The sequence below is a fragment of the Phyllosticta citriasiana genome, assembly GCF_038021145.1.
Source record: "Phyllosticta citriasiana strain CBS 120426 chromosome Unknown IWZ02scaffold_9, whole genome shotgun sequence".
In the NCBI taxonomy this organism is placed as follows: Eukaryota; Fungi; Ascomycota; class Dothideomycetes; order Botryosphaeriales; family Phyllostictaceae; genus Phyllosticta; species Phyllosticta citriasiana.
In genome coordinates this window covers 828,325-856,219 of record NW_027117286.1, presented here as the reverse complement: position 1 = coordinate 856,219, position 27,895 = coordinate 828,325, and the positions used below count along the sequence as shown (strand labels likewise).

The following is a 27,895-nucleotide window of genomic DNA, read 5'->3' as shown; positions in this document are numbered from 1 at the left end:
CGCCTTTGCAACAACGGGGACAGTTCTGTAAAACAGATGTAGCGGGAGGAAGACGTCTGTACGATGGACTGGAAGTGTGAATACTCGATTCCACCGCTGACCATCCAATTCCAACGGCAATTCTCTCGAGCGCAGCCAGGATCCAACAATATTCTCGTTTATATCCACCCATTTCTGTCCCTGTGACATACCGCCATAGCCGTTATCGAGCATTCCATCTCGTATCGTCTTGGCCACAAAACAATGGCAGTCTGAGCAGGCCACCCAAGATGTTTGTCGTTCTTGCAATCCATGCCAAAAGGGGTAATGCACGCCCATCTGATGGGATTTTTGCAAGTCCAGCCGGTGCCTTGATGGATGCATTCCTCGCTAAAGCGCACACTCAAGGACCCTGGTGCCGGTGAGAAATTTTCTTCATCCTCCCTGGCGAGACCCAGCCCCGCGAATGTATGCAAGGGCGAAGATTTGTCGGGCTCGGCAGTCCTGGAATAGCTGCTACCAGCCAGATCGTGCTCCTTTTATGTGGTAAATCACCACTTGGACGGTATCGTTGCTGATAGTGAATCCTGCGGAGCTCATTGTTGTTCATATAGACCCTCAATAAAAGCCCCCTGAAGAGCTATCAGTAGGGGCAGCGGGACCGTTGTGCCACCAGGCTGGTACAGCAGTGGCGCGGGAACTCACGAGCGAATCTCCAAGTAAGGCGCCATTGGACCCATCAAGTACGTTTCCAGTAAGTCTTGACATGTCTTTGATAGGCTCCTCTAGCAACTATCAGTGCGTTCCGCAAGCGTACCTAAAGCGGCAAAAAAGCCCAACAACTGAATCATCGCAATGGAAAATCGGTTTGATGAAACGAGGCACTCTGTCATTGTGTTCCAGAGGAAAGAAATGGTATCCGCAACACACTGAAATAGTTGCCAAGTTCTCGAAATGAGACCTAGAAGTCCAGCTGTTGAGTCAGCACATTGATTAAGCGTAGAAGAATTGCAGAAAGCCTGCATTTTTTGCTTTCGTCTACCGGCGATTCCTGCTCCTCGCACTCGCAATGTGTTCCATGAAGAATCGATAAGAACCTGAAAGCGAAATCAAAGAAAAACCGGGAATATGATCCGAGACTGGGGGCAAGTGTGCCGACGAAGCTGTGTTTTTGAGATGTGTGCAGGTCCATGCCAGGTCATCATTCATGCCATTCATTCATATCTTCTCGAAGCCTTGCGCCATCCTTGCTATTGAATCTTGCCTTGATCCCCAGCGGATCAGGCTTTTCCCTTTATTTTTTCATGTCTGAGACCAGTATCGATGGGTCTTTATACGGCGCAACTTCCCATTGAGCCTCACTTTCGAGGCTTTTGGCGAAGTTTGGCAGGTTTTGCAGAGACCAGCTCTTGGGTTCCCTTCCCGTTGGACTGCAAAATCCATGCTCTTCACCCAACGAAATCTCAGAATGCTTGCAATGCTCATGCAAAATCGACAGCATCTTGATGCTTCCTCACTGACCTCCATGTCCCTTTTCATCTTTTCTCTCCACTTTGCCGACTCCCCTCAAGCTCAAGTAGACGTCTGTGCCCCAGCCCCACAGACTCTGCACAGCGATACCCCCTCCAAAGTACTCAGCATAGGCTCTTCCGAGGGGTAGTCCATAGCCAAGTCCGGCAATGCTGGATCCTCCGCCGCTACCGCTCAAAACATCCAAGCCGCCTCCCGCACCTATTGGGGCACCACCATGGTAAAGGTCTGGCTCTTCTGCTTCTTCTTCATTGAATGTCGTGAAGCTGTACTCCCATATCCTGGCGTAATTCCTTGGCGCAATGCCTCCTCCACGGTCTCGAATGCGGATAGTGACGCCAGGGGTACTTTCGGCCAAAGGACGAATGGTTGCTGCGGCAGCACGCACTGCCGGAGAATGTGTCTCCTTCTCTAACATCGTATCGGTCTTGCTTGCCCTGTCCAAGTTCCCCTGCTCCAAGTTTGTGATGCCGTCGCTGCTGTTGGGTGGGGGAGCTTCGGGGAGAGGCGCAATTGTCACTTCGATCGGCTCACGCTCCATCCCTCGCTCAACTGTTGCCCGGAATGCGTTCTTGAGAAGCTCCGTGATGATGTATTCGAGGTGCATCGGGATGTGGGCAAAGGTGTAGTCAGGCTCGCCGTTGATTACGAGCGAAGGACGCACACCGTACTTGAGTTCGCAAAGTTCGGCAACCATGTCTTCGCATTGACGAATGACATCGGCCGGACGCAAGCATGTGTCGATGACGCCGATGAAGGATGACCTTTGAGGTTCCGGCTCAGGACAAAGCTCCTTGTGGGGCTGCGACGACATGTGTAACGCAATATGTTGTTCTGCGATGAGGCGGGTGCCGATGCGAGCGCGAAGATGCTCATCCAGAAATTTTGTGACTTCTGGCGGTGTAATGTACCGTCGCGCTTCCAGGAAACCCCTAGCCAGTGTACCGATCGTGTTTGCATGCGTGTGTACGAGGTCGGCCATGACCTCCGTAAACTCTAGTTCCTCCTCGAGCGTTGTGATCTTCCTCTTTGCCCATGGCAATAATGTGGATAGCGAATGAAGGTAGTTTCCGTGGATTTTCGAGACGTGGGGGTTCGAGACGACAATATAGGGCAGGTTCCTCATGGATTGAATGCGATGGGCAAGTCTGGCGGGCAGGATGGAGAGAGTGAAGTTGGCAGAGTCGTAAAGTTGCTCTGCGTTAAGTGGTGGGCGTCCATGCCTGAGAATTCTCGTCAGCCAAGTGGACAAGCAAGATGATCTCTTTCAGAATCAAACCTAACAAGGTCGGTCAGGGTCAAGGGATGCAAAGGACTGGCGGCAAGCTGGGCTATGTCGTCGTCGGTGACCGATTTGGTTTGTAGATGGGCACTTCTAGAGAATTGGACCGTCACGGGATGTCGAAGTGCCGTGGCAGACCTACCGTGTCTAGAGATAACCCGAAGCATGGTCGGCTGGCAGGAGAGGGGCGTGGTTGGATCATGAATTGTCTGAACAGAGTTGGAGCAGGAGGGTTGACGAGTCCCGACGGGGTACACGGCATCACGTGTCTGTCGCGATAAGATTAAGGGCACGGTTCAACATGGCGCTAAAATGCCCTGGGCCATGACGCACCGTGACGATCCACAACCTCACTCAGTGTCACCCTTCGCTATCGGCTATGCAGCCTTTCGGGAGGCTTTGACAATTAACAACACTGGTCGTGATGGTTTCTGGAGCTCGATTTAAAGCTCCATCCGGCATTTGCAAATATTCCACAGGATTGCATGCGCTGCTTCTACTTACGCGTTACCGTCATGCTCCGATAGCCTGATATTTCGCGAGCCTGGCAAAATCGAAGAAAAAATCTTGTCTGCGTCCGTTTTACGCCAGGCTCGTTCGCTCAGCTGATTCTGCTGTGGAACACACATCAGCGGCCATCTGAAGCTTCATTTGGTCATCTTTCGACGACACGAATGTCCCTGCGAAAGCTTTGACACTGTCCAACTGAATCGCCTCACGATCTCTGTTAGAGATCAAATTAGAGATATCTGTATCATCTGATGCAGAAACCAGAAGCTGGATAGTCATGTACCAAAACTTGAATTTCAAAACTTGCCGACCGTCTTGGTTCGGAGTATCGGTACCATAGAAGTTTACTTTGGTACTGCATACTAATACCACCACATGAAGGTATCCGCTCAATGCTTCCGTTTCGGCGAATCGCTGAGTTCTGCAGGCTGCATCCCTAGTTGTGCCACATACTGGGGAAAACGTTCAACAAAGGTAGACCGGTGGCCAGAATTTCTCAAATGCATTTGTCCCCCTCGCATTTGTTCATCGACGAGTCAAAACGAGTCCTCAGCGCGGCTCCTCCGTCAAAACTATCACAAAGATAAAAAGGACGAACAGAGCTCAGCAATTTCCACCTCACAGGCACGCAATGGACCATGCATTTGGGGAGTCGGTCAAGCCGTTTGCAAAGCCTCTTGCTCGGAAACGCGAACCTCCTTGCTGCAAGCACCCTATTTGCTACGTGCTCAACCTTTGACCAGCCTGGAAGTGGTTCGATGCCGCCATGATTCTTTTCTCAGAGTGCTCTTTCGCGACTAAAATGAAATGGTCTTCTCGCTCCTGGCACTCTACGCGAAGAGTAAAAAAATAATCTTGAAATAGTCTTGAGCAGATCAGAAAGTCGATTCTTTCACAGAATTAGCTGCTCGCAGCTGCCATTGGTAACTTGAGACGATTTCTGGTTCCAAGATCCGATGCGAGGGTAGCTGCATGGTTTGCCTGTGCTTTGCTCTGCTGTGGATCCTGAATGCACAATCTACAGTAGTTGGTCGCTTGTTTGCAAGCCTCTAACACCTTGCACTCAGGCAGCCCCAACGATTACAAACCTACGAGCAACCACGAGAAGAGGCTTAAAATCCTCGCCGGCCGCCTTCCCACCATTTCTGCGACTTCACCGCAGCGTGCGAGTCCTTGGGCTGCCTCAAAATGTCACAAAACGCATCAGCCCCTCTAGATGGCCTCATCGGTCCTTCATCTTGCCCATGCGCAAACAGCAACACCACTACTGGCAATTCCTGCCGCCAAAATGGATCGAAAGCTTGCTCTGGCTGCTTTCTTGTTCTTGTGAGTTTTTGCCGAGCTTTCCAACACTTTGAAGTGTTGGATACTAACTACGTCACCAACAGTACTGCAGTAGAGAATGCCAGGAAAGCCACTGGAAGGAGCACAAGGTTGACTGCAAATCGAAAATCATGAAATCAACTTGGCGACCTTCTTGGGAAGATGAACAACGAATGCCCAGCTTCATGAGCTCCAACGTGTCCTGGACAACGTTTGGCAAGATCAAGTTTCTCTGGGGCAATGTACCCGCTCTGGATGTCATTAATCTCCAGCGCAATGAGGGCCTTGCCTACAGCAAGGATATCAGCCTTCTGTTTGCTGGTATGTCATCAGGCCGTGAAATTGTCCATGTGCTTATTCAAAAAATTGCAGCTTCAGGTGACCCACGCAATGTCATCAAATCAATTGCAGGCATTCCAGCCAACTTCTCGCAATCGATTACTGCTCTTGTGAACGACAAAGACTTCGACGTCGTGGCCCGCAATGTCATCCTGCTCCTCATCGCTCTCTACGTCGAGCCCGCACCAGCTGCGGCAGCGGCTATGCTGCACACATGGTATTCGGCGCTGATTCCTTCCTCGGTGCTGCGTTGTCTACACGACACTGTTCTACCTCTCATCCGTGATGTATGTGAGAAGATCAAGGACAAGCCAGCTGATAGCCTTCTTTCCAAGACTTTCAAGAACGGCACTTGTTCGATGCGTGTCGTACTCAAGAAGTCTTCCTGGGATGCGCTTCCAGGCTATCTGGAAGTGCCCCACGGGCTGACGATGGAGGAGGCTCGGCGCGTGCGTCGAGCGACAACGATGGCCGAAGAGAGGAAGGATTACCTCGAAAGGGCACTGTTCACACAGCCACCTGGATGGCGCACTGCAACGAAGCAGTTTCGCAGCGAGGGAATATTGATGCCGTTTGGAGCGTCGCTTGCGGCGTTCGACACACCCAATCCGTAAGTGATCGGGCTTTCGACGGAACATCGAGAGAATGGCTAGGTTCTAAAGATGCGTAGTACATTTTACCAGGAGCGAGATGTGTGGCCGATGAAAGACTCTGCAAACCCGCTCGACGGATGGTCTCTCGACGACATCTTCCAAAAGACTCCACTGGCGAAGAATGATCTGTATGGTGGATTGTTTTTCCACATCAGAGAACTACTCGTCGATTTTTGTTCGAAGCTCAAGACCCTGAAGATGAGTTTCACGCTGATCAACATTAATGTCATCGATCTACCCAAAGCATTGGCAACCGACCCGACTTTAGCACGATCATTCGACCGGATTGAGGTTTGATCTCCGTGGTTTGTTCCATCACCTGGAAAGAGGCTAACCTATGCAGGCATCCAACATAATCGATCTAAACTATCTGGGGCTCCAGTGTCTGCACCTTCTCGTACCATTTCTCCGGCCTGTGGGGGAAAATCCACATGCGACCCTGGTGACGCTGTTTCAAAATGCCATCGGCCAGACAATCACACAAGCCGACAAGATGGAAACGATGATGCGAGAGATGCCACGCGTGCTTGCATTACTGACACCTACAAGCCAGTCGCCAAGCTTTCAGGCTGACTCTGCGACAAGTGCGGACGCCGTAAAACGCCAAATGGCGTATGATCTACTGCAAGACTTTGACGGCGTCTTTGAGCGATACAAGGAGGACTGCCGTTTTGACCTCATGGCCCAAGCCGCGGGAGTAAAGCTCAAGAGCGAGCACACAATTGTCTCGCCATGGCCGTATCGCTTGAGCAAGAATCCGACCAAGGCTGAGTTGGAAAAGCTTCTTGGATCAGGCCTCACAGGGGACGAAAGATACGTCGAGTGGCAGAGGGCGCATTGAGCGGTCTCGGGAACTGAGTATGTTCAAATGATGCTCTTCTTGTGCATTTTCCTTGTCCTGACTCTTCTCTCAGCTCGTTTCCACATCGTCCAACTCTTGTCTGCGCCTGGCTTCCCTTTCAGTAGTCACTCCGCACTCAAGCGAGAGCGAGACGCTAGTCCTGCAGTCTGCTTCAGACCAGTTTCAGCATTCTTCCTCTCGCGGTTTAGTTTTCCACTTTAGTTTACGTCTTCAATGATGGCGGCAGAAGTCACCTTTACCACAATGATTCTGCATAGAGGCACTGACTGCATAGCCGCTACGGTCAATTTGCCGGGCACTTCCGCCGTTGAACCAGTCTACTCTCATTCGCCTTGGAATTTCGCTACTTGGCTCTGGAGATCATTTGCATCAAAGCTGGTTGAAGTATCTGCATCCTGTTTTCAGGATCCCCTCCGTCTTCATCAGTCCGATTTCTTTCACTCTCTTCCTTATCAATCCTGCCAAAAGATGGGCGAGTACATTGTTCGTCGACTGCACAGATTGCCGGTGGCCCCTCAAGTAGCAAATCCAAATCTCCCCCTTCTCCCCCTTCTCCCTTTGCCATCCGTGCTGCGTTCAGATTCAGAGAGAAATGCAGTGCCCATGTCGTTACAAAAATCCAAAGAGAAGCGGAAGTTGGCTTCCCAATGCCGTCTAACGGCTTGACCTGCTACTTGTCAAGTACGTCTGAACACTTCACGACACAAATCGATGCGCGAGTTATCTTGCTGCTCCCACTCAATCTCCAGTTCCCCTCACCGCGCCGGAATCCCCCCCCAAGCCTTCTCTCTCTTTCCTCAAAGTGTAATCCATCACAGCACTACAAGCAGAGGTTACCAATCTCCACCTCAACCTCCCTCCCAACGCCCTCGTATCGCAGCGCAGGAAAAAAGCATACCGCGGCCTTATTCCGCCTCCAAAATAGCCTCAGATCAGCGTGCCCCCACCTCCAAAGTCCCAGCAGCAGGCAGACCGCCCAACCACCCACGAATTAGGCTCGCCGGCCCGCCCGCGGCCAGCAGGCGCATCCATGCGCTTCCTTCCATGCCGCAAACGCCGACGCGGCTGCGGGTGCGCAGCGCCAACGTTATCAGCAAGCAATCGTGCAGCGCATGCATGCATGCAGTCACGGTACGGCAAGCCAAGGCAAGGGAAAAAGCGGGCCTGCGTGGGTGTGTCTGTGCTTTTTTGGTGTGGAGGGGAGGGCAGGTAGGGTGGTGGGAAGGTGGTGGGCCTCGGTGTCTGAGGATTGAGTTGGGTTGGGGGTGATGAGTGGGGGGAGAAGGTGGAAGCTGTTGAGATGTGCAAGTTGGGAGCGTTTGAAAGGTGCCCGATGTTGATAGGGGAGATGAAGGTGAAGTTCAAGACGGAGCTTTGGCACTCGTCGGATCAGGAAGTCAAGGAGACGAGGTGCCTACCTGCGTTGACCTTGGTGGTACTCAGCTGTCTCTCGCGCTGCCTGCCTCCACATTGGATTTTTCCAATGGACTCTACTTGGGCGTTGTCTATTCGATAAGTAAGTACTACACACCGAATCTTCAGAATCATCAAAGCTCTCCATACATAATATGTACAGTATACCACTGCCCTCACAGCCCCGCCTATCCAATTCACCTCTGCCCCCTCCCCCTCCCACCTCGAGCTCAATCCTCACTCCTCAATTGCAAACGCCCGCCGCTCCATCGTCACCGTAGCCTGCAGCCGCACTCACACCTACACCAGCACTCAGACCGTACCAATACACCAAGTTACGGGAATAGCGATCCCACCTCTACACTATGCCCGTACATTCGTCCCTCCCCCCCCCCCCCCCCCCCCCCCCCCCCCCCACACGCCACGCCACGCCCTTTGCAAATTACTAAACAAGTTTCGTTTCAGCATGCGGCGGCGCCGGCTGCGGCTCGACTTGCTAGCTTGCTAGCTTGTTCGCAAGAATGCGCGCAGCCAGGGAATAGCATTCAAGTCCAATCTCCCCTCACTCCGAGGCGCGAGCGAGGTCCCAACGCGCGCACGCGCACGTGGGGCGTAGACGCGACAGTATGACGAGTGGAATGGACAGCTGCCAAGCTTGTTGACTATTCACTTGCCACGGTAATCTAAGACATTGGACGTTGTCGATTGACATACCGCGCAACCACGCTGCTCAACAGACAGCGAGGGAGTTGATAGAGTTCAACTAGATACTGAAGGGATGGGGATGTTGCGCAAGCCCAGGCGAGGCGAGGCGAGATGGCTGAGGTGCATGCATGGGCTGCATGAGGAGCATGGTTCGGCAGCTGTCGCGCGGCTTGCCGACTGACTCGTCGGCGTGCGCTACGGGGTGTGGTGGGTGTTTGCAGCCAGAGCGAGCTGGGATGATGGCGGTAGGCAGTGATGGGTGAGTGACGGTGTTTGAAGAGGGGTTGTTTTTGCGAGGGCGCAAGAGTGCTGTGCTAGTTTTTGTTGTTTTGGTGGATGTCGAGGTGATGGATGTGCGTTGGAAACGTGCCGTACATCTGTGGTCCACGGGTGACTCAGTTGCAATGCCGTCGTGAATGCGCAACAGGCCCTGAGCGGAGAAAGTGAGACCAGGTGGATAGGCCAACTCCCAAAAGAAGATGATGCCTGCCATTTCTTGCTCTGGAATAGGCAACTGATTGACTACATGGGAGAGTGGGTTCCTGAAATGGTCTTGGCCTGGTCTGGCCTGGCCTAGCCGAGCGGCCTTCCTTCCACTGACATGTGGCAAACACTCAAGGACAGGAATGACGACGGTGGTGCTGACGATGATGGTGATCGTGGGTTGCCTAGTTGTTGTATTGCTGCATGTGCGACTGCTTTGTCCATGGTAGCTATCCCCTATGTCCCTGTGAACAGCCGAAGATGCTTCCACTCAACTCTTCGCCACTGCAGGTCTCGCGTTTTGACGAGCCTGTCTAAAAACGATCATATACAGAGAAGTCGCAATCCGTCGATGTGCCATAGCACTGACAGCAGACATGCCGCGGGTAGAGGAGCCGTGGGGGGATGGCAGAGACAAGTCCAATCAGTCGTCAGTCAATGCCGCTCAGCTCAACAGCGAAACCCTGACCTGGCAGCCGTCGGTACCTGGCTAGCAGCGAGCTAGCAACAGGTTCTGGCCGCCGCCGGCGCCATCCAGCCGCCGGCACCAAAAAAAAAAAAACAAAAAAAAAAAAACCTAAAAATTCAAACAACAACAAACCCAGACCAAAGACGCTGCCCCAACCTAGACGCAAAACCCAACCCAAACCCCATTCATCCTCCCAACGCTAACCACATCTGAAAACAAAAAGTCAAACTTTGCTGTGGAATCAAGCCATCCGAAACCCAAACCAACCAACCATGGTGACCGTGTGTTTGTGCATGCATGCAGCCAAAGCATGCGGAAAGAGAATCGCGATGTAAAGCCACAGAAAGGAAAAAGAACACCGCATCATACGCCGACGAAAAGACGTGCAGTAAGGAAAGATCTGGAGACGGCGAGCCGCGAGGCTCAACATGGGAAAACAACAGGAACGAGAAATAACGGGGGATATCTCAACCAAAGACATTACAGGTTCATGCGGATTGGTTTTGATACAGCTGTTGTACAGTGCAAGGCGAGAGCACGTGCCATTTGTTCCGCGGCTGAATATAATGAAACCTTGAAAACCTGGTTAGTGGAAACATACCAAAGTGGCCCTCAGAAGCTGAATGGATGGCAAAAGGCAATAGCTTGATGGCCCAAACATTGAAAAATTTTCAAAACGAAACTCGAAACGCTCGTATAGAAGCACCTGACGAGTGTGTCAACAGCACAAAGTTGGATTCCGCATGCTGAGGTTGAAATCCCATCAACTGCGCTTCCTTTCGCCAAGGACAGTCGCTCAAACAACAACAGCAGTCCTGTCAGGGTTCGGCGAAGTTGATGGAGGCGGGGGTAGAGGCATATTTGGTGGCGGTGCGGGAGGCGGCAAGCCCATGACTGGCATCGAGCGTCTTGGAAAGACGCTTCTTCTGGGCTGGCCGTCGGAACCATGTTCTGAAGCCGCACGTGGCGTATTCGGACGGCGGTTGCTGCTAGCCGAAGGAGGACGGCCGTTGGACGAGCTTCTTTCGACGGATGGAGCGCGGCCAAATGGGACCTTGGTAGAGACACCGGCAGGCTGGCGATTGGAAAGAAACGCGGCACCAGGTTGAGAGCGAATCTGCATACTGACAGGACGCCTGAGTGTCTGCGGAGGCTGTGCTTGCTGCGCTGGCACGGGAGGTTGCACGGGGAGAAGCGAAGACGGGAGGACGGGCGACACGGGAACTTGCGTCGTCGTCGTGATGGGCATGTGCTTGGGCGACTGCGAATGCACTGTCGAGAAGCTAATCGAGACCTCAGGCAGTCCACTTCTTGCAACGGCTGGCAGTGGAGCTTGTTCCGTAGGCTGTTGGGCGGATTGAACCGAAATCCGAGTCGCTTCTGCAGGTTTCACCTCTTCGGAGTGGTCGGTGGCGCTTGGAGAGAGGGATCTAAGTTGGGGAGTGCTCCGCTTAGCAGTCAACTCGGGGCTGACCTTGACCGGCAGAGAAGGGCCAAGCGAGGAGATGCGACGAGGGGGTACAAAGTTGCTTGGTCGGACAGGAATTCGCCGAAAACCCGGTCTGTTGATTGGCGCCTGGCGGTTCGTGGTTTTTCCCGTAGGCACCGTTGCCGCAGCCACAGTTGATACTCGCTTTTCAGGCGGAGGATCTGCAGTTGATACAGGCTCCTTTTCGGCGTCGGGAGACTTGACTGGAGGGGCGCTGGAACTCCGAATCGTAGGCAGAGGTTTGTACGGACTGGTGTGAAAGGGCCGAGAAAACGACATGCGACTCGTCGATGGTCTGGATGGTCCTTGTTTAGTATGCGCATTTTGTTCCTCGGTTTGAGACACTGGCGAAGATTGAGTTCCGGGGGGAGAAGGGCCGAATCGCGAGTTTCGTGCAGGCCTGGAATTTGGACCATCGCCTGCAAATTCGCCGGTTGATGAAAGTGGCCTCGTGGGCATAGACCTCCGGTTGGACTTGGAGCTAGGTGGGCTCATGACGAAAGACTTGAGGGTCGAGGGACTTTGCGGTGGTTCGTCCTCGGGGATGGGTGGCGCATCTATACCAGGTGAAGGTGGGGCAGTAGACGTATCTGGCGAAGTGCCTGACGTTCTGTTGGAGACAACAGAGATGCGAGAGCTCTCTCTAAGCTGTGCCAGTTGCGCGTGCTCATAAGAGGCACTTGTCGGAGCAGTAGATGGGGCCTCCATGGACTGTCGTATCGAGGCCAATCGGCCAGTGTTGTTGGTCGCCGTCGACGCATTGCGACGCACTTTGGAAGTTCCTGCTGAAGACCATTCTGCGTTGCTGGCTGGAGGCGTTTCCGCAGGGGACTGTGGCGGGGTGCGCTCGGCATCAAACCGATTGCTATCTCGGTGGACGAGGTAGCGGTGGCTAGGAGCCTTTTGTAATCCGTGACCGGTGTCTTCGCTTGCCGTGGTATCTGACCTCGACCTCCTTCCAGCCAAAATGTCAATCTCGTTCCTCAGCGCCGATAACCAAGCCCCCATCTCGTCTGGACTGTCAAAAACGAGGAGTAAAGTTGAAGCCGTCTTCTTAGCCGCGGCACCGACCCGCAAACGAGTGAGAAACGACTTGGGCGGTTGGGTCGTGACGACACCCTCCTCGTTGGTTGCGTGGGAAACTTGCAGGACCCAATGCTTTCCAGGAATGAGGTCGCAGGCAAAGGCGGCCGAATCTCTGCCCAATTGCAAGACCTTTTCGGGAAGACGGTCAGAGGGACCACCGCCCGCGTACTGGAGGACGTGACCGGAGGTGGTGAGAACGTAGACTTTGTGAGAGAGTTCCGGGGCTCCAAGCTGCGAGCTTGTTGACATGCGCTTTTCGCGGCGGGCCATTCTCTTCATCTCGGCATCCGTCTTGTCCTCGGGGATGGATGACATGTCGAGTTTGCTCTCGAGCTTCTCCTGAAGCAAGCTGTACTGCCTTCTGTGGCTCTGGGTCTTGATGATGGCCTCGGCCGAAGCATTGGTCGCCTGTAGCAGAGCATGCTTGATTGCCTGAGGGTAGGCCTGGAAGAGGGGAGGCGGCTCCCAGTTGGCCGAGTTTTGGGACCTCTGCCTCTTGGAGCCTCCGCGGGAGCGAACTGGGACGGATCGTGACTGCATCGACTTGTTGGGGGACGAGGGTGTTGCAGTGACGGGGCTCAGGGCCGTGGTTGTCTTGGGCTCGCGCAGAGCGGTTAGACCGGCCTCGTGGTGACCCTTGGCGCGCTCCACTTTTGGACGACTGAAGAGGTGAAAGAGCGACATGGTCGACTTTCGGTGGTCGAGAGAGGCAATGGGAGCATTGGCAGCCAGTTTGTCGTGGTAGAGTGGCACAACAGGACGCGTGCGGCTCCAGCGTACGCTTGGCTGACGGGGGGGGACATTTTGGACTGATGTATCGATCGGCGGCAAATCCTTGAGAGTGCGGCGGGACCCGATGATCGCAAGGCCGTCAGCGTCAGACATGGCTCTCGGACGGGCAGACAGGGCAGCCTTGACCTTGGCGACGGTGGGCGACAAGAGCGGGGAGCGAAGGTGGGTGGGAAGAATTGATGGGTCCCGTCGCAATATGGACGAGGGCGCGAGGGAGCCAGGAATAGCTGGCCAAGGGACACGGAGAGGGCAGTGAGGCAATCTATCTGGCACCCGACTGGAGCAGCAGGAGCCTGGAGGCGGCACGCGCCGGACGGACTGCAGAAGGAGGAGTTTGACAGAGAGAAAGGGGCGAGGACTCGACCGACTAACCGTTAACGTCGAGAACGAGGGTTCGAGGGTTCGAGGGTTCGAGACGAACGGGGCGGCTGTTTCACGCGGCGGGCGCTAGGCATGAGGGCGAGGACCCCCCCATGGACGGCGGCGGCGACGTACGAGACAAACGGGCGGCGGATTCTGTATTGTATCGTCGTCGTCGTCGTTGTCCCTCTCCTCCCGCCCGGCGCCCCGACCGCCAGATGCCCTGGCTTGTTGTTGGAGCACGGGACTCGATCTCTGTTGGTTCCTGCATGGGATCGTCGGCTGTCGGTGAGGTGGGGAGACCTCACCACCACATGCATCATCATCACCTGCCAACCTGCACAACCAACACCCGACCACTGCTTCCGGCCTTCATCCTCAAAATGCCCCCCGATCTCAACTCGTTGCCGCCCTCGCGTTCCCCATCGCTCTCCAACTCGACCCCCATGTCGTCCTCGTCGCAGCAGCAGCCCTCCAGCCCTACCGCTACCGCTACCGCTACCGCTTCCGCTTCCGCTACCGGCCCTGCCCACCATGCCCCGCACTCGATCCAAGTCGCCGCCATGCTCAATGCCAACGAAGAGCGCCGCTCCAGCTCCTCCTCCCATCGCAACTCCAACTCGGCTGGACGCCGCCCGTCGAGCGTGCGCATGCAGCTAAACCTCATGGACCCTAACCTGCCACAGCCTAGCGAGATTCAGATGAGCCCCTCGTTGCACTCGCACCGCCCCTCGTGGCCCACAAGCCCCCATCACCAACGCGCTCCAAGTCTGGGCGAAATACATCAGGAACTCGAAAGTGAGCAGGAGGCTCAAGTTGTACGTCTCGGCAGGGATCCCCCAAGACCCTATGTCAGAGGGGGAAAAAAAATAAAAAAAATAAAAAAATTACAGCTAACCTGCCCTACCAGAATCGTCTCTTGCACATGATCCGCCGCCAGCAAGCTGAAATCGCTGCTCTTCGCTCGAACGAACCCTCCGCCATCGACGATAGCACTCCGTCCTCAGAACGCTCCCTCTCTCTCCCCCAGTCTGCTGCCGCCTCTCAATCCAACGTCTCGCAAATCGCTCCCCCACGCCCGCGCTCGCCGCTGCCTGGACAAGGCTCCCTTTCACGAAACAGTAGCCACAGGCGCTCTAGGAATAGCAGTAGGACAGGCAGCCCTGCCTTACGACCAACAAGCCACCACAGCGAAAGCGGAGATTGGCTTCTCAGCGCCGCCGGCAACAGGGATGAAAGTGCGTTTTACCAGGCTGAGACGCAGATGCTCACGCGCGAAAATCAGATGCTGAAGATGAGAATTCGCGAACTTGGTGCGTTCCACGCCCTTTTACATATTTGTCCTGACTGCGACTGACCGGTCACAGAACGTCAATTACATGACCTTAACCCTACCTCCCCCATAACGCAGGCCCCCGTAACAACTTCAAATCTTTCCAGCCCGCCGCTGCGCCCTGAAGACGAACCGACAACTCTGCGCCTCGATAGCCGCACGCCGCCCGTGACGCTTGGCGAGGCCGGAGCAGCGTCCTCCGCAGCCACTTCCGCCTTGTAACAACGCGCTTTCGAGCATTTCCCTCGTCTTTCCCCATCACAAGCTTTGCGCTAAGACGACAAATCATCAGTTGCCAAGGCAGACATGTGCGCTTGCCTTCAGTACATGCAGCACACATTCAAAAATGCTTTATTCGAGCCTTGGCGGTACATGTCAAATCTCAGCGTCACGACTAATATTTTTCTTTATCCGGACCTTCTCACCTCCTCTGACAGCGGCATGCTCGTGGTACGAAAGTCTAGGACATTGCATGGCTTGAACCGGCGCCGGTACTTTCGATTTGGGAAAAGAGATTCACAACTGAACCAAGGTATGGTGAACGCGCAAGGCAATGAAATCACGTCTGCCAAATTCTTTTTGCCGCCTTCCACGGCGACCAAGGCGACAATCGTCTTGGTCCTGTTGGCTGTGTGTCCTTCTAGTGCGCGAGTGGTGCCATGTCCATGTCAGCCTGCATATCACGCGGACGCCGCAGCGCCGCCACAGGTCGCGCTTGATTACCACTGCGGTTACACTGCAGGCGGAACGCGCCTATTGCCATGTGCGACTAACTTGATATGGCAGGCACTAAGTCTAACAGACGAAGCGCAGACGACACCGCACGCGTGCATGCATCGTGTTTGGGAGACCTTACGCCTTCTGCAGTGTCCGCAGGCCGTGTTGAACACGTGCGGAAAGTGTCTTGAACATACTTTTCCAAAGAGTCTGCGTAGCCCCCTGCTGTGATCAGCTCGCTCTGACCTGTCTCTGCTGCTTCAACACTTCAACATGCCCTGCTATCGATGGACTCCCGATTCTACAGTGCCAGCCGCATAACAGCTTCCAGAAGACGTCCACTAGGTCGCCCGCCAGCCGGCCTTGCCAGCGAGCAACTGCATCATGCGGAGGAGTGGGGGGCATATCGTCGACGTCGATGCCACATCACCCGCATGCATGTATGCATGCGGGCAGGGTACTTTTATGCATGGAAACGTCGAAAGAGACGCCGTGCCCCACTGTCAGACCACCTACTACACCACTGCCTTCACCACTACCGCACATCTCGGCCAGCGTCGGCCTTTGTTCTGGTTTCTGGGGAGGGAGTAGATTTGGACGGTAGAGGAGGTGGGCCCGCTCGCTGAGATGGAGAGTGGAGTTGGGTGAGCCACTTGGAGTGTGTGTGAGGGGTTGCAGTCATGCTTAGGGATCTGTCTGCCATGCACACACAGATTGAGTCATCTTGCCCGCAGAGAACGTAGATTTTTCCATTCTCCTTGGATCAAACAAGTGCCTCGAGTAGACGGTAATACAGGCAGGCAGGAGCAATGATACTGAGAAACCCATACGTGTGAGTGCCATGGCAGACTTATTCAAAACCTCAAATGCCTACTGGATGAAATTCTTGAGAGCATGATGAGTCAACCCTTGAAGACGCAGACACCAGCCAGCTACATCTACAACTGAAATATATCACAGTCACCCTTTTTGCTCTACTCTTTTCCTACCTCTCCTCCACGCCTGGGAAGTAACACGCATTCCCCTGTCACCTCGTCCTTCCACTGCTCTGTCCTAGGTACCTATCCTCCCTCCTCCGTCCCTCCCTCCAAAGGCCACCCTCTCCTCACGACAGAAGGAATTGAGGGCGGCTGGTGGACATTTAATAGGTACAGGTAGCCTGGCGCGCAGAGTTGACGTTATGCACACCCTCACATGGGTACCCACACACCTCGGATCAACACAAAACCGAGATGAAGAAAGATCTTCAGCGTGAGTGACTGCTCGCATGCGGCGCATCATAGCATGATAGGAGGAGGTTTGGCGGTGCGTGGATAGATATGTGACGGAGCAAAGTACGTAGTAGCTTCGACACTTCTCACTCTTCCTCTACGCATTGACCGTACCCGTCCTCCCCATACCCCACGGGAAACTAAGTGGCAGCAGCAGCCACAGCGACGGACGAGTAGGTGTACTGGCACTGACAAATGCTGTTCATCGATCCTCGAAATCCTCACTCTTCTCATGTACCGCGGAGAAGGAGGCCGTGCTGATGCAGTCAAGGGAGGCAACCGGCAATCGCAAGGAGGGAAGTGTGGCGAGATTCGTCTTAGCCGGGTTCGCATGGCGAGAGAGAGGGAGAGAGAGAGAGAGAGAGAGAGAAGCGATGATGATGACATGGCCCTGTCTGTCTGTCTGTCTGTCTGTCTGTCCGTCCGTCTGCTTTACTCTGCGCATACTGATTGATACGGACCTATCTACCCACATCATATGTACCTCCCTGCCTGTACGCGTCAACAATGGTGAAAATGTCATGTCCATATGTCCGTCCCCTCGCAAACCCAAATCCCAAAAGCAAAACCAAACACAAGCCCCACCACCACCACCAATCAGCGCCACTCAATATCACGCTCCGACAAAACATGCAATATCGACGACATTCGCAATTCCAACCCGCCGCCTACTGTGTTTAGTAGTAAGGCAGAGTAGAGAGTAGGAGCACGAGTGGAAAACGATAAAGGGCGCAAGGACCGCTTGCTCTGTTCCAAAAGATGTGCGCATGCTGATATTGGACCCGCTCGCTGGTCTCCATCCCCGCCCGTCCCCCAAAATTCCAACACTAATGACTGCACAGATGAAATGGATGGACCGACCGACTGACTAAAAGAAGCCCAATGAAACGCCAATGCCATCCGCCCGCCCGCCCGCCCGTGTCCTTGCGTACTATTACACTGGAAGAATACCTGAACTAAGGAGATACAAGGGTCGAGCTGGTGGTGGTTGTGGTCGATTTTGACTCCTTGTAAGTCACGTCCTCGCGCCCCCGATTCGTCGTCACCTTTCATAAACCAAATGCAAAAATTGACTGGAATTTGAAGTTCTGCTTCCAACATGAAAATGCTTTCATCACTCTTCTTCCGCGTCTTCCACCGTTGCCGTCCTTTGACGCGCCTGCCCGGATTGCTGCTCGACACCCGTAGCCGCAGGTGCTCTGTCGACGGGAGCTGGCTCGGACGCGGTCTGATTTTCTTGAGCCGCTGCAGGAGGCGCGGGCGAAGGAGGCGACTGGGGCGTGTGCGTGTGGCTGTGGCCGGCCTCGCGGGCCTTCCTCCTCGCCGCCCTTTCGACCCTCTTGGCCTTTCTGGCTTCCTTGGCCTGCTTTTTGTCCTCCTCTGTCTGCATTCAATGAGTCAGCACCCCTGCTATTGAGGCACAACAGATATCAAAGGAGTCAGCCACTGACCTCTTGCCAAGCCCAGACTGGCCGGAATGAGTCGAAAAATCCCACGTCTTCAAAGAGATTCGGGTACAACCAAAGACCAGGCGGAACAACGAAGACTGTGATGCAGAAGAGGATCAGGCGGAATATGGCCATGGCGAAGAATAGACCAATGAGGCCTAGCAGGCCCATGCTCAGATACCACACGCCTTGGCGCATGAAGAGCGGCCACAGTGGAAACAGAACGACGGCGAAGACGGCGATCAATGCGCCAACCGCGTACAGCTTTTGCTTCCACTGCGAACCTTCGTAGAGCCAGACGTAGTGCGCGTCGTCGTCTGCCGTTTGGTTCTGCTCCACGCGCACCGTCCACAGCCCTTTGACTCGCTTCTTCTTCCCATGTGCGTGGCCTTCGTGAGGGTCGACCTTGGAGACTCGGAGGGCGAGAAGAGAAAGCGGAAGCAGCTTAAAGACATTTTCTGCGCTGGCGCGGTCGTGGACTTCTGGAAGCTTTGGGTTTTTGGCACGGGCTTTTTGGTAAGTGTCTGATTGCAAGACGCGAATTGCGCGTTTAACTACAACAGGCGTCAGTTCAAGCACTGTACAAGCGCAATGATACGGATGACTAACCCCTAAACATGTCTTTGCGCTTCTCGTTGAAGAGACACGTCCGGTTCTTTAGTTCTTGACTGCGGAGGAAGTTGGCAACAGCGAGCGCTTCCGGCGTGGGAGGTCCTGGCTGCACTGGCTGTCCCTGTTGCGGCGGCCGGTCACCCTGCTGCTGGGCCTGTTGTTGCGCCTGCTGCTGCATCATCTGCTGTTGGTGTTGGCGCATCGCTTGCGCCTTGAGCTGCTCGACGTATTGCGGGACGGTCATGCCGTGCTTCTGTGCCTCGGTGGCCAGCTGACGCTGCATGAATGCAATCTGCTCTGGAGTGGGTTGCTGTCCTGGACGAAAGCCTGGAGGCGCTTGCGGAGCTCCAACCGGAGGACCTTGGCCTGGCTGGCCCTGGGGAGGCGGAGTGGCCATTGTAGCGAGGAGTGGGTGGCTCGCAAGAGGAGAAGAGGAAGTGAGAGGGTTGAAAGAAAGCTGCCTGGTGCAACGGGACAACGGAAGACAGGACCCTTCCAGAAAGTCAGTCAGAGTGGGTTAATGCCACATCGCCTTCAGCAGCAGCCGGCCTCTCGCCTCTCGCAAACGGGCCGGGGGTCGACCGGCCTCTAGCGCCTTGGCACGGGTGCTGACTCAGCCCCACACTCGGCTACGCGATGTGCATTTTCTTCTTGCAGCTCCGGGTTCCAATTTCGCACCACCAGCGACATCTTCCATCGACCTCACCGTGAGAGACAGACTACCTTACAGCACTAGCCATGCCGTAAGTATCGTCCTCCCGGGCTCTGGCTATCACCTCCATGGCTAATGCCCGCTCTGCAGTCCCAAGTTCGATCCCAATGAGGTCAAGGTCATCCACCTGAGGGCCACCGGTGGTGAGGTTGGTGCCTCGTCCGCCCTCGCCCCCAAGATCGGTCCTCTTGGTCTGTCGCCCAAGAAGGTCGGTGAAGATATCGCCAAGGCCACGTAAGTCGCAAATTCCACGCGCTGCTTCGATGCGCCAGCTAATTCTTCCGCAGTGGTGACTGGAAGGGTCTCCGTGTCACGGTCAAGCTCACCATCCAAAACCGTCAAGCTGCCGTGTCGGTCGTCCCCTCGGCCTCCTCGCTGGTCATCAAGGCCCTCAAGGAGCCTCCCCGTGACCGCAAGAAGGAGAAGAACATCAAGCACACCAAGTCGATCCCTCTCGACGAGATCATTGAGATCGCCCGCAAGCTGAGGTTCAAGTCCATGTCCAAGGAGCTCAAGGGTACTGTCAAGGAGGTCCTCGGCACCGCCTTCTCCACCGGCTGCCAGGTTGACGGCCGCTCCCCCAAGGACGTCTCGGACGACATTGAGGCCGGCGAGATTGAGAGTAAGTCTTGGGATTATCTCGATGACGAAATCCTTGCTGACCGCCCTTCAGTTCCCGAGGAGTAGATACCCACCACGAATTAGGCTCAATTGAATTTGCAGTCTGTTCATGCACAATGATATGACGTCGATGCTACCTGGTTTGTTTTGGGGACAGGTCAAAAGGCGCGTGGGCGTTATCGGACGGCGTTGTTCCCTGCAAGTGAAGTGACTTTTTCGCCATCCCTTACCAACACTCTGGCCCTGACAATCGCTCCGTGGTTTCGGCCTATTTTGGTGTAAGGGAGAAGAACGACGGCTTACTCACCGCGGCACTCTGGTCCTCCGTTGGGGGAGCCCGTGTGGGTGCAGCGGTCCATCATTTTTTTCGTCAACATGGCGTGGATGCCAAGGATGGCCAAGGACAGGCAGATAGGACAAATGCATGGATTTCTGAGAAACACAGGTGGACGGATGTGACGTGAATTGCGTGTGGTGGACGGCAACCCGGGTGTGGGTGGTCACGAGTGTGGGAAGAGCCGGGATGTAGGCGTTGTGAGTGGCTCGAATCGGGAGCGGATCGGATGCCAATGTGCAAAGTCTGTGTGTATGGGAGCGGGACAGCCAAACGTTTTTTGCGGGGCGGGCAAGGTAGAGGGCATAGTTTCGGCCTGTTCCGCCCAATGGCAATGGCACGGTGGACATGTACATGCAACGGCGGGTGCTGCAAAGAATAAGCAGTTACTGGACTGTCCACACAGAGATGCTGTGAAGACGGCGGGGGAGGGTGGTACTGGCAAGCCATCATCAATGCAAAGGGCGCCATTTTGGAGGAGTGTTTTGAAATCGGGACTTGAGGACGTCTGGACGTGTGTATATTAAATGGCTGCAGACGAGTCACGACAGGGGGCGTCTGGGCTGGACAAGATGCAGTTGCGGTGGGCTAGAGAAACAACGGGCGCGTGGGAATCGGAGAGGGAAATAAAAAAAAAAAAAAAAAAAAACCGACGATGATGAGAGCGAGACTACCTCCAGTCGCAAGCTTCGCAGTGGCAGCATCGTCGCAAGGTGGGTCAGCGCGCAGCAACAGGCGCGTCTCGCAGATTCGACAGCTCTTCTGCCCGAGTCAGACGAAACCCAAGGCGTCCACGAGCGGCCGGGATGGATCAAGGCGAAGCTCTTGTGGGACCAACGGCCGGCCGATCGCTTCCCTCGCAACTGTTGGCTGCATGGAACACTGTTGAAGGGCTGATGCGATAAAAAGGACGACGATCCCGGCCCAGTCTTTTCGGTTAGTAGACTCTTGACACGGTTTCTTTGACCGACGGCGCCAGGAACAACAACCAACGTCTTTTTGCTGTCGACCACCGCCGACATCAACATCACCCACCCACCACCCCACGCCCCACGCTCCGCTTGGCCTTCTGGACGACGACGACGACGACGACGACGACGACAAGCTGCTTGGCTGTGGCCCATTGCGGCGCCGCTCGTCACTGCGTGTGACATAGCCTGATGCTGCCAGCCGCTGGAAGGCGCAAAAATCAGGCTCGTCCCCCAATCTCCTAGGGTTGCGTCTCGCGTCGTCCCACTCGCTCAGCTCCCGCCCGGCAGTCAGCGTCGTCGGCTTATCTGGAGACGTATTATTACGCGCTTGCTGCTGGCTGCTTGCGCTGCGAGCCCTGCAAGGCCCACGCCGCATTGCCCAGCCACGGCACCGCTGCGCTGCGCTGTGCTGCGCTGCGCTGCCCTGCCCTGCTGCTGAGTGACACATTCCCTGTCCCTCTGAGTCGTGCCTCGTCAGACAGGCCCGCTTCGGGTGGCCCGCGACCTGTCCTCCACTGGCTCCCTTGCATCCACCATCTCCCGCACAACATCTTCTTCCTGAGACTTCCATCAGAGACGCTTTGTCTCCCACACCGCCAAACCCCCCAATCCTCCCATCCCACGGCGCGTCATCCTACGGCACCGTCCGCTGCCAGCAGTCCCCTTCATCCTCCCGAGCATACCGTCCGATTCCCTCCTGGTTGTTTGCCAGTCGAGGCGCGACACCACCACGACCGCGCTCTCCACGACATGTCATGGTTAGTCGGCGGAACGACCAGACGACGCAAAGGCATAGGCACCGCTCGTCTTCCCAGACTGCCCATATGATAGCAGCGCTTTCTTTCCATCGCGTCTGATTTTTTTCCTTCATTTCATTCCCTTCGCTTTTCTTGTCCCGCGCCGACGTTTTCCCTCCTCCACGTCGACGTCTCTACGCACCCGCTCCTCCACGCCTTGTAGAAATGACGACGGTACGGCAGCTTCACTCGCAACCGCTGGCTCCACATAATCTAGGTCGAAATCATTCTCACGGATCCTACAATTCTGTGCCCGCTTCTCCTCGCTTGCGCAACGTCGCCGACACCGCGCCCCGACATCGCCCTCAGCAATCACGACAACTTCCTCAAAACTACGCCTTGCCGCTCCAGAAGACCAGTTCTCTTCCACTGCGCGACTCGCCCAAACAAGGTCATGCAAAGTGCGAAAATTCCGAACACATGTTGCGTCGCAAGACACCCAACGGAATTCTCCCGGCCGCCTACGACGGAACCTCTGTGGAGCATACCGAGAAACCCCACGCCATGAAGCATATCCTTTTGCCTGTTTCTGATACGCCACCACTGCCATACGGTCCTACTCAGGAGCTGCCACTCCGCACGCCAAGCATGCTCCAACAGGGGTCACAGACCCAGATGAATCAGATGCGCCAATCGCAGCAGCAGAGGCAGCAACACACGCAGCTGCTGGCCGGGGATGCGTGGGATCCAACTTCTTTGTGCTATGATCCGGCAAACGCGAGTCGCAAGCAAGGCCAGCAGTTCCATCAGATTGATTCGATGCTGAACCAAGTGCCGACGCCGCAGCAGCTGCAGTACTTGCAAATGGTCCAATCGTTCGGGGGAGCTATGCAGCCTCCAATGCAAAGTCCTTTAGGTCCCACGGTTTCAAACGAGACTGGTCTCTACGGTCCTTACTGGCCAGACGGAACCTACGTGCCATACCGGCCTGCAGCCATGAGGGATCCCCGATATCACTCCGCATCCTTGTCCCCTTGGTTTCCGCAAGAGTCTGGCTATGCAAACAAGATCGGTAGCACTTGGTCATCTTCCGGAAACCCGTCCCTCGGCGTCAACCACCACAATGCTGCGCAGATTATATCCGGACTAAATGCTGGGGTTGCAGGATACAACGCAGGGGCCACGTCATATGGGGCCCCGGCTTTCCACGTCCCAAACGACCAGGCATGGCCTTCCGCGCCCCAGCTCTCCGTGCAATTACCTCCAGCTTCGCAGAATCTTTTTCTATCCGGGTTCCCTAATAGACTAGGATCCAGCAATTATCAGCGCCCCTCCCTTCCGCACCACTCCTCGTCATACAGCCCTCACACCTCAAATTCCGCAAAGCCAACTCCCATCGCTTCGCCCTTGACAGAATTCGGGCCAGAGGGACAAAGCCGAGAAAAAGTCCTTGATTGGGCCCACCAGATTTACATGGAACTTTTGAACTACCTCCATCAGTCCAGGAGACACAACCAGCATGGAAGACATGGCCACTTTCAGTCACATCCGAGCATCTTTCCTAAACCTCCGCGGCACTCGGGAGGGGATTTTGCAAAATCCAAGCATTCCAGCCAACACTCGGTAAGTAGCGATCCAAGAAGGCCATCCACGAATCACGAACTTCCACGTTCCGAATCAACTCTGCGACCGCACCAAACCGATGCGTTTCCTGCAACCCCCGGCCATGAATCTCGTCATCTCCATCGCTCATCATGGCAAAAACAGGTTATCAATAGTGTTCCGCGTTCTGGAGCAAAAGCTTCGGATCTGTACAGCCTGATCCCGAAGCTCTCGAGCTCGTCAATTTCGTCCATATACCCTCAGCTTGGTCGTGACCTTCCGTCGTTGTCGTTCCAAGCTCTCGACCGCATCACGCATTTCTGCCAGGAAAGCAATTGGACTTGGATTGATGGCATCTTGGTGGGTGGTTGTTTAGCGTACGCGCTAGGCGACCATCAAAAGGCGCTAGTGTGGTACTCGAAAATTCTGGATGTTGATCCTTAGTACGTCGCCCCCATCTGCCTAACAAGATGAAAGCTGACGATGTCACAGTCATGTAGAAGCTCTTTCGAACGTGGCAGCAACTTTGCATTCCCTCGGTAGGAAACAGGAGGCGGAACAGCATTGGTGGCGTGCCATTCGACTACGACCGACTTACTTCGAGGCCGTCGAGCACCTAGTCCAGTTGTTATGCGCGGACCATCGTAACAAGGAAGCTATTCGCATCATCGAACATGTCGAAAACCACCTGCAAATTTCAAAGCAATCAAGACAATCTACCGAAACCGGCCTTACGGAGCAAACCCAAGCCCAAGGTGACTACGGCTTCTTGGATCAGGATACAAATCTAGACAGGAAGGATGCCGGCGAATTTCCTGGCTGTGACTCTCCAGGCTACGGTTCTAGTGGATATGCCATCCCAGGATCTGAAAACGGCCGTATGTTGTCGCTTGTACATGCAAAAGGAAATTTGTTATACAGTCTGGGAGACAACGCTGGAGCTGCCAAGGCATTTGAGAATGCCGTGCTCATCAGCGCGGGGATCCGTGGTCATGGAGTCAATCGACTGATCAAGCATATCCTCAGAGTTGTTGACGAAGACGAGTACGGGACCGCACACCCAGGAGCTCACATTTCAAACTCAAATGAGCCAATTTTGCTTCCGCCAGCCGCGGCTCTCAAAACTGCTCAACTTGCATTTCCGAGCAACGGCGATCTTCCAGGCCTCCGCTACATCCCGCACAAAGGCATGTCTCGCAAGGCCGCCATTTCTACCACGAGCAACTCACTGCTTTCCTTGGCAAAGATCTTTCAGGATGGCATGGCTTCCGGCCAACCCAAAGCTCCCTACCAGTCAGCGTATGGCGTCCGGGAAATTCTCGCCCTTTACTACCTCTCCCTCTCCCTCCAACCAAGTCCATCTACCGCCAACAACGTCGGCATACTCCTCGCGAGCGTACAGCAGACGATACCACCAAAAAGAATCTTCCAGGATCCACAACAGACCAGAATTCCAGGCGTTGTTCCCGGCAGTGGTATCGCTCTGGCTCTTGCATATTACAATTACGGCCTCAACCTCGACGCGACCCATGCACACCTGTACACTAATTTGGGCAGCTTGCTGAAAGACCTTGGTCAGCTCAAGATGGCAATCACAATGTACGAGCAAGCCGTACACTGTGACGGAAATTTCGACATTGCGTTGGCTAATCTTGCCAATGCTGTCAAAGACGACGGCCGAATTGCTGACGCCATTGTCTACTACAAGCGTGCGGTCAAAGTCAACCCAGAATTCGCCGAAGCCGTGTGTGGTCTTGCCAACGCTCTGAACTCTGTGTGTGGTTGGTCTGGAAGAGGCGGTATCGCCGAAGAGGGTGGGCGGCGAGATCGCTGGCACGTGGATGAGCACGGAATGCTACTCGATGCCACCATGCCTGGGGCTGTCAGTTCAGGCTGGCTTAAGCGAGTCGTCGACCTAGTGGAGAAGCAACTTGCTGAGGGAGAAGACTGGGGACGCGGCACTATAACCTCGCATTTCTTGGAATCGGCGCTCCGGGTTCTCGTCCATACCGGCTCTCCATCACAGGAAGACATCCATGAACGTATGGAAAACATGAAGAGGGTTTTGAAGAGCTGGGCAAATCACAAGTGGGAAGGACATCGCGTGGTACGTCTGACTGAGCGGGCAACCCGAAGAGTTGGGTGGCAATGGTACCAGGACAGATGGGTACAGGGGAAAGACCGTTCGTTATCACATTATCGTCGCCCACGCCTTCCGAGCAGCCTCATCGTACCTACTGCTCCCACCGTCCTTCCGTTCCATACCTTTACATGCCCCATGTCTGCCAAGCAGATCCGCCTTATCTCCCAAAGAAATGGCCTCCGGATCTCCGTCTCGACTCTGAAAGCTCCGTGGATTCCGTCAACAGTGTACGAGCCTCCACCTCCGCCGAACCCCTACCTGAAAGTTGGCTACGTTTCCTCCGATTTCAATAATCATCCACTCGCCCACCTAATGCAATCAGTCTTTGGCATGCACAACCGTGCGCGCGTCAAAGCATATTGTTATGCCACGACCATGAGCGACAACTCTCCGCATCGCCAGCAGATTGAAAGGGAGTCGCCTGTCTTTTACGACGCACACTCATGGTCCACGGAGAAGCTTGTCCAGCGGATTGTCAAGGACGGCATTCACATTCTCGTCAACCTGAATGGGTACACACGAGGAGCTCGCAATGAAGTGTTTGCCGCACGCCCCGCTCCCGTTCAAATGTCCTTTATGGGCTTCGCTGGCACTCTTGGCGCTGAGTGGTGCGACTATCTGCTGGCTGATGAGACTGCTGTGCCTCCGTCTACTCTGCGCCCCTGGAGACGGAACGTAGACTTGGAAGATCAGTTGGTGGATGAGAACAGCGGAGGTGAGCAAGACGACTGGGTGTACGGCGAGAACATCATTTATGCTCGCGACACCTTTTTCTGCTGCGACCACAGGCAAAGCGCTCCTGACGCCCATGGAGAACAGCTTGACTGGGAACAGGAGCAGTACAGACGATGGAAAATGCGAAAGGAGCTCTTCCCTGATTTGCCGGACGACGTGCTCATTATGGCCAACTTCAACCAGTTGTACAAGGTAAGCAATAAGCACCCTGCAATTTTTTTTCTCGGGATTCTGACCGCCGCGCCAGATCGAGCCGACGACATTTCGCACGTGGCTGCGCATCCTCGCCAACCTCCCCAAAGCTGTTCTCTGGCTTTTGCGGTTTCCGGATGTCGGAGAGACCTATCTCAAGCAAACAGCGCTCGCCTGGGCCGGCCCCGAAGTTGCGTCGCGTGTCATCTTTACCGATGTCGCTCCAAAGAACCAGCACATTGCTCGTGCACGGGTGTGCGATCTGTTCCTGGACACGCCCGAGTGCAACGCACACACCACCGCTGCTGACGTCCTCTGGTCCGGAACTCCGTTGCTCACTTTCCCGCGTTATTCCTACAAGATGTGCAGCCGTATGGCAGCCTCCATTTTGAAGGGAGCCTTGCCAGACAGCGAGGCTGGCCACCAGGCGGCGCGGGAGTTGATTGCCAAGGACGAAAACGAGTACGAGCGGTTTGCGATTCGGCTGGGTAGCAACTGCCGTTACGAGGGCCACAGAATCAAGGGACGACTAGCTGACCTGCGGAGACTGTTGTACGAAAGCCGGTGGCACTCTGCGCTTTACGACACCAAGAGGTGGGTCATGGATCTTGAAGAATCGTACGAGAGGGCGTGGGACAGGTGGGTGAGAGCCGAGGGAGGAGACATTTGGCTGGAAGGCAGCAGACCCCGGAACAGCATGAAGGTCCCGGACTGGTGGCGGGGATGAGCCATTGAAATATGCGCCAGCCAGGGCTCGACGGTCATACCCGCAGTATTTACCTGATCACCATGGACGTTTTTGCGCGCTCGAGCGGCTGCCTGTGTGGACGAGGCCATAATATCACGACCTTTTGCTTACTTTACTGTCTTGCTTTTCGATAACGGCCCTGGGGTCCGCTGGACACACCACGTGGCGGGTTCTTGATGCCACGGTCTCCAGATTGTGCACACCTCTCAGTCCCTCAACTCCACTTGACCGACCCGGCCCGCAGTTACCGGCGTTCTCGAGGCACGAACTCGATCGATTTGTTGTTGTTGAACCGACTTCTTTGATTGGGACCCACCACCTCAGCGTTGCATTATACCCCCCAAGCCGGCACTCTCGTCCTTTGGGATTGAGATAATTTGCACTGAACAGAGCCAGGCACCGGCATTCGCTTCTCTTTTTCTCTTTTCTGTTTTTCCCTCTTTG

The 27,895-nt window shown here is 55.0% G+C and overlaps 8 protein-coding genes across 8 annotated transcripts; 4 read left to right on the top strand and 4 right to left on the bottom strand.

Annotated features, from left to right (window-relative positions):
- Nucleotides 1-1,492: 1,492 nt before the first annotated feature.
- Nucleotides 1,493-2,958, bottom strand: IWZ02DRAFT_434613 (kinase isozyme 4 mitochondrial precursor; the record flags this gene model as incomplete). The annotated part of the gene is made up of 2 exons (XM_066766378.1): nucleotides 1,493-2,732; nucleotides 2,789-2,958. The coding sequence occupies 2 exons, from the start codon at nucleotides 2,956-2,958 to the stop codon at nucleotides 1,493-1,495; spliced, it is 1,410 nt and encodes a 469-aa protein (XP_066621257.1).
- A 1,531-nt stretch (nucleotides 2,959-4,489) lies between these two features.
- On the top strand, nucleotides 4,490-6,457 carry IWZ02DRAFT_380899 (uncharacterized protein; the record flags this gene model as incomplete). The annotated part of the gene is made up of 5 exons (XM_066765133.1): nucleotides 4,490-4,627; nucleotides 4,690-4,945; nucleotides 4,997-5,573; nucleotides 5,634-5,907; nucleotides 5,960-6,457. The coding sequence occupies 5 exons, from the start codon at nucleotides 4,490-4,492 to the stop codon at nucleotides 6,455-6,457; spliced, it is 1,743 nt and encodes a 580-aa protein (XP_066621256.1).
- A 5,366-nt stretch (nucleotides 6,458-11,823) lies between these two features.
- On the bottom strand, nucleotides 11,824-12,813 carry IWZ02DRAFT_348031 (uncharacterized protein; the record flags this gene model as incomplete). Its single annotated transcript, XM_066764230.1, has 2 exons — nucleotides 11,824-12,462; nucleotides 12,697-12,813. Coding segments are annotated over 2 exons (756 nt in total), but the record flags the coding sequence as incomplete, so codon positions are not given.
- Nucleotides 12,814-13,559: 746 nt separating this feature from the next.
- IWZ02DRAFT_456148 (uncharacterized protein) lies at nucleotides 13,560-15,205 on the top strand. Its single transcript, XM_066767836.1, has 3 exons — nucleotides 13,560-14,093; nucleotides 14,186-14,588; nucleotides 14,643-15,205. Exons 1-3 carry the CDS (start codon nucleotides 13,590-13,592, stop codon nucleotides 14,828-14,830), a joined length of 1,095 nt encoding a protein of 364 aa, XP_066621254.1. The 5' UTR covers nucleotides 13,560-13,589; the 3' UTR covers nucleotides 14,831-15,205.
- Nucleotides 15,206-16,385: 1,180 nt separating this feature from the next.
- Nucleotides 16,386-17,088, bottom strand: IWZ02DRAFT_313957 (uncharacterized protein). Its single transcript, XM_066764107.1, has one exon. It carries the CDS (start codon nucleotides 16,981-16,983, stop codon nucleotides 16,603-16,605), a length of 381 nt encoding a protein of 126 aa, XP_066621253.1. The 5' UTR covers nucleotides 16,984-17,088; the 3' UTR covers nucleotides 16,386-16,602.
- Nucleotides 17,089-17,506: 418 nt separating this feature from the next.
- Nucleotides 17,507-19,325, bottom strand: IWZ02DRAFT_456141 (translocation protein SEC62). The gene is made up of 3 exons (XM_066767835.1): nucleotides 18,654-19,325; nucleotides 18,048-18,598; nucleotides 17,507-17,980 (listed from the first exon to the last, which is right to left on the bottom strand). Exons 1-3 carry the CDS (start codon nucleotides 19,051-19,053, stop codon nucleotides 17,711-17,713), a joined length of 1,221 nt encoding a protein of 406 aa, XP_066621252.1. The 5' UTR covers nucleotides 19,054-19,325; the 3' UTR covers nucleotides 17,507-17,710.
- On the top strand, nucleotides 19,322-20,230 carry IWZ02DRAFT_313928 (60S ribosomal protein uL11). Its single transcript, XM_066764106.1, has 4 exons — nucleotides 19,322-19,399; nucleotides 19,459-19,602; nucleotides 19,656-19,990; nucleotides 20,042-20,230. Exons 1-4 carry the CDS (start codon nucleotides 19,395-19,397, stop codon nucleotides 20,053-20,055), a joined length of 498 nt encoding a protein of 165 aa, XP_066621251.1. The 5' UTR covers nucleotides 19,322-19,394; the 3' UTR covers nucleotides 20,056-20,230.
- A 2,026-nt stretch (nucleotides 20,231-22,256) lies between these two features.
- On the top strand, nucleotides 22,257-27,430 carry IWZ02DRAFT_380673 (glycosyl transferase family 41-domain-containing protein; the record flags this gene model as incomplete). Its single annotated transcript, XM_066765120.1, has 3 exons — nucleotides 22,257-24,076; nucleotides 24,126-26,703; nucleotides 26,759-27,430. The coding sequence occupies 3 exons, from the start codon at nucleotides 22,257-22,259 to the stop codon at nucleotides 27,428-27,430; spliced, it is 5,070 nt and encodes a 1,689-aa protein (XP_066621250.1).
- Between the last annotated feature and the right edge of the window lie 465 nt (nucleotides 27,431-27,895).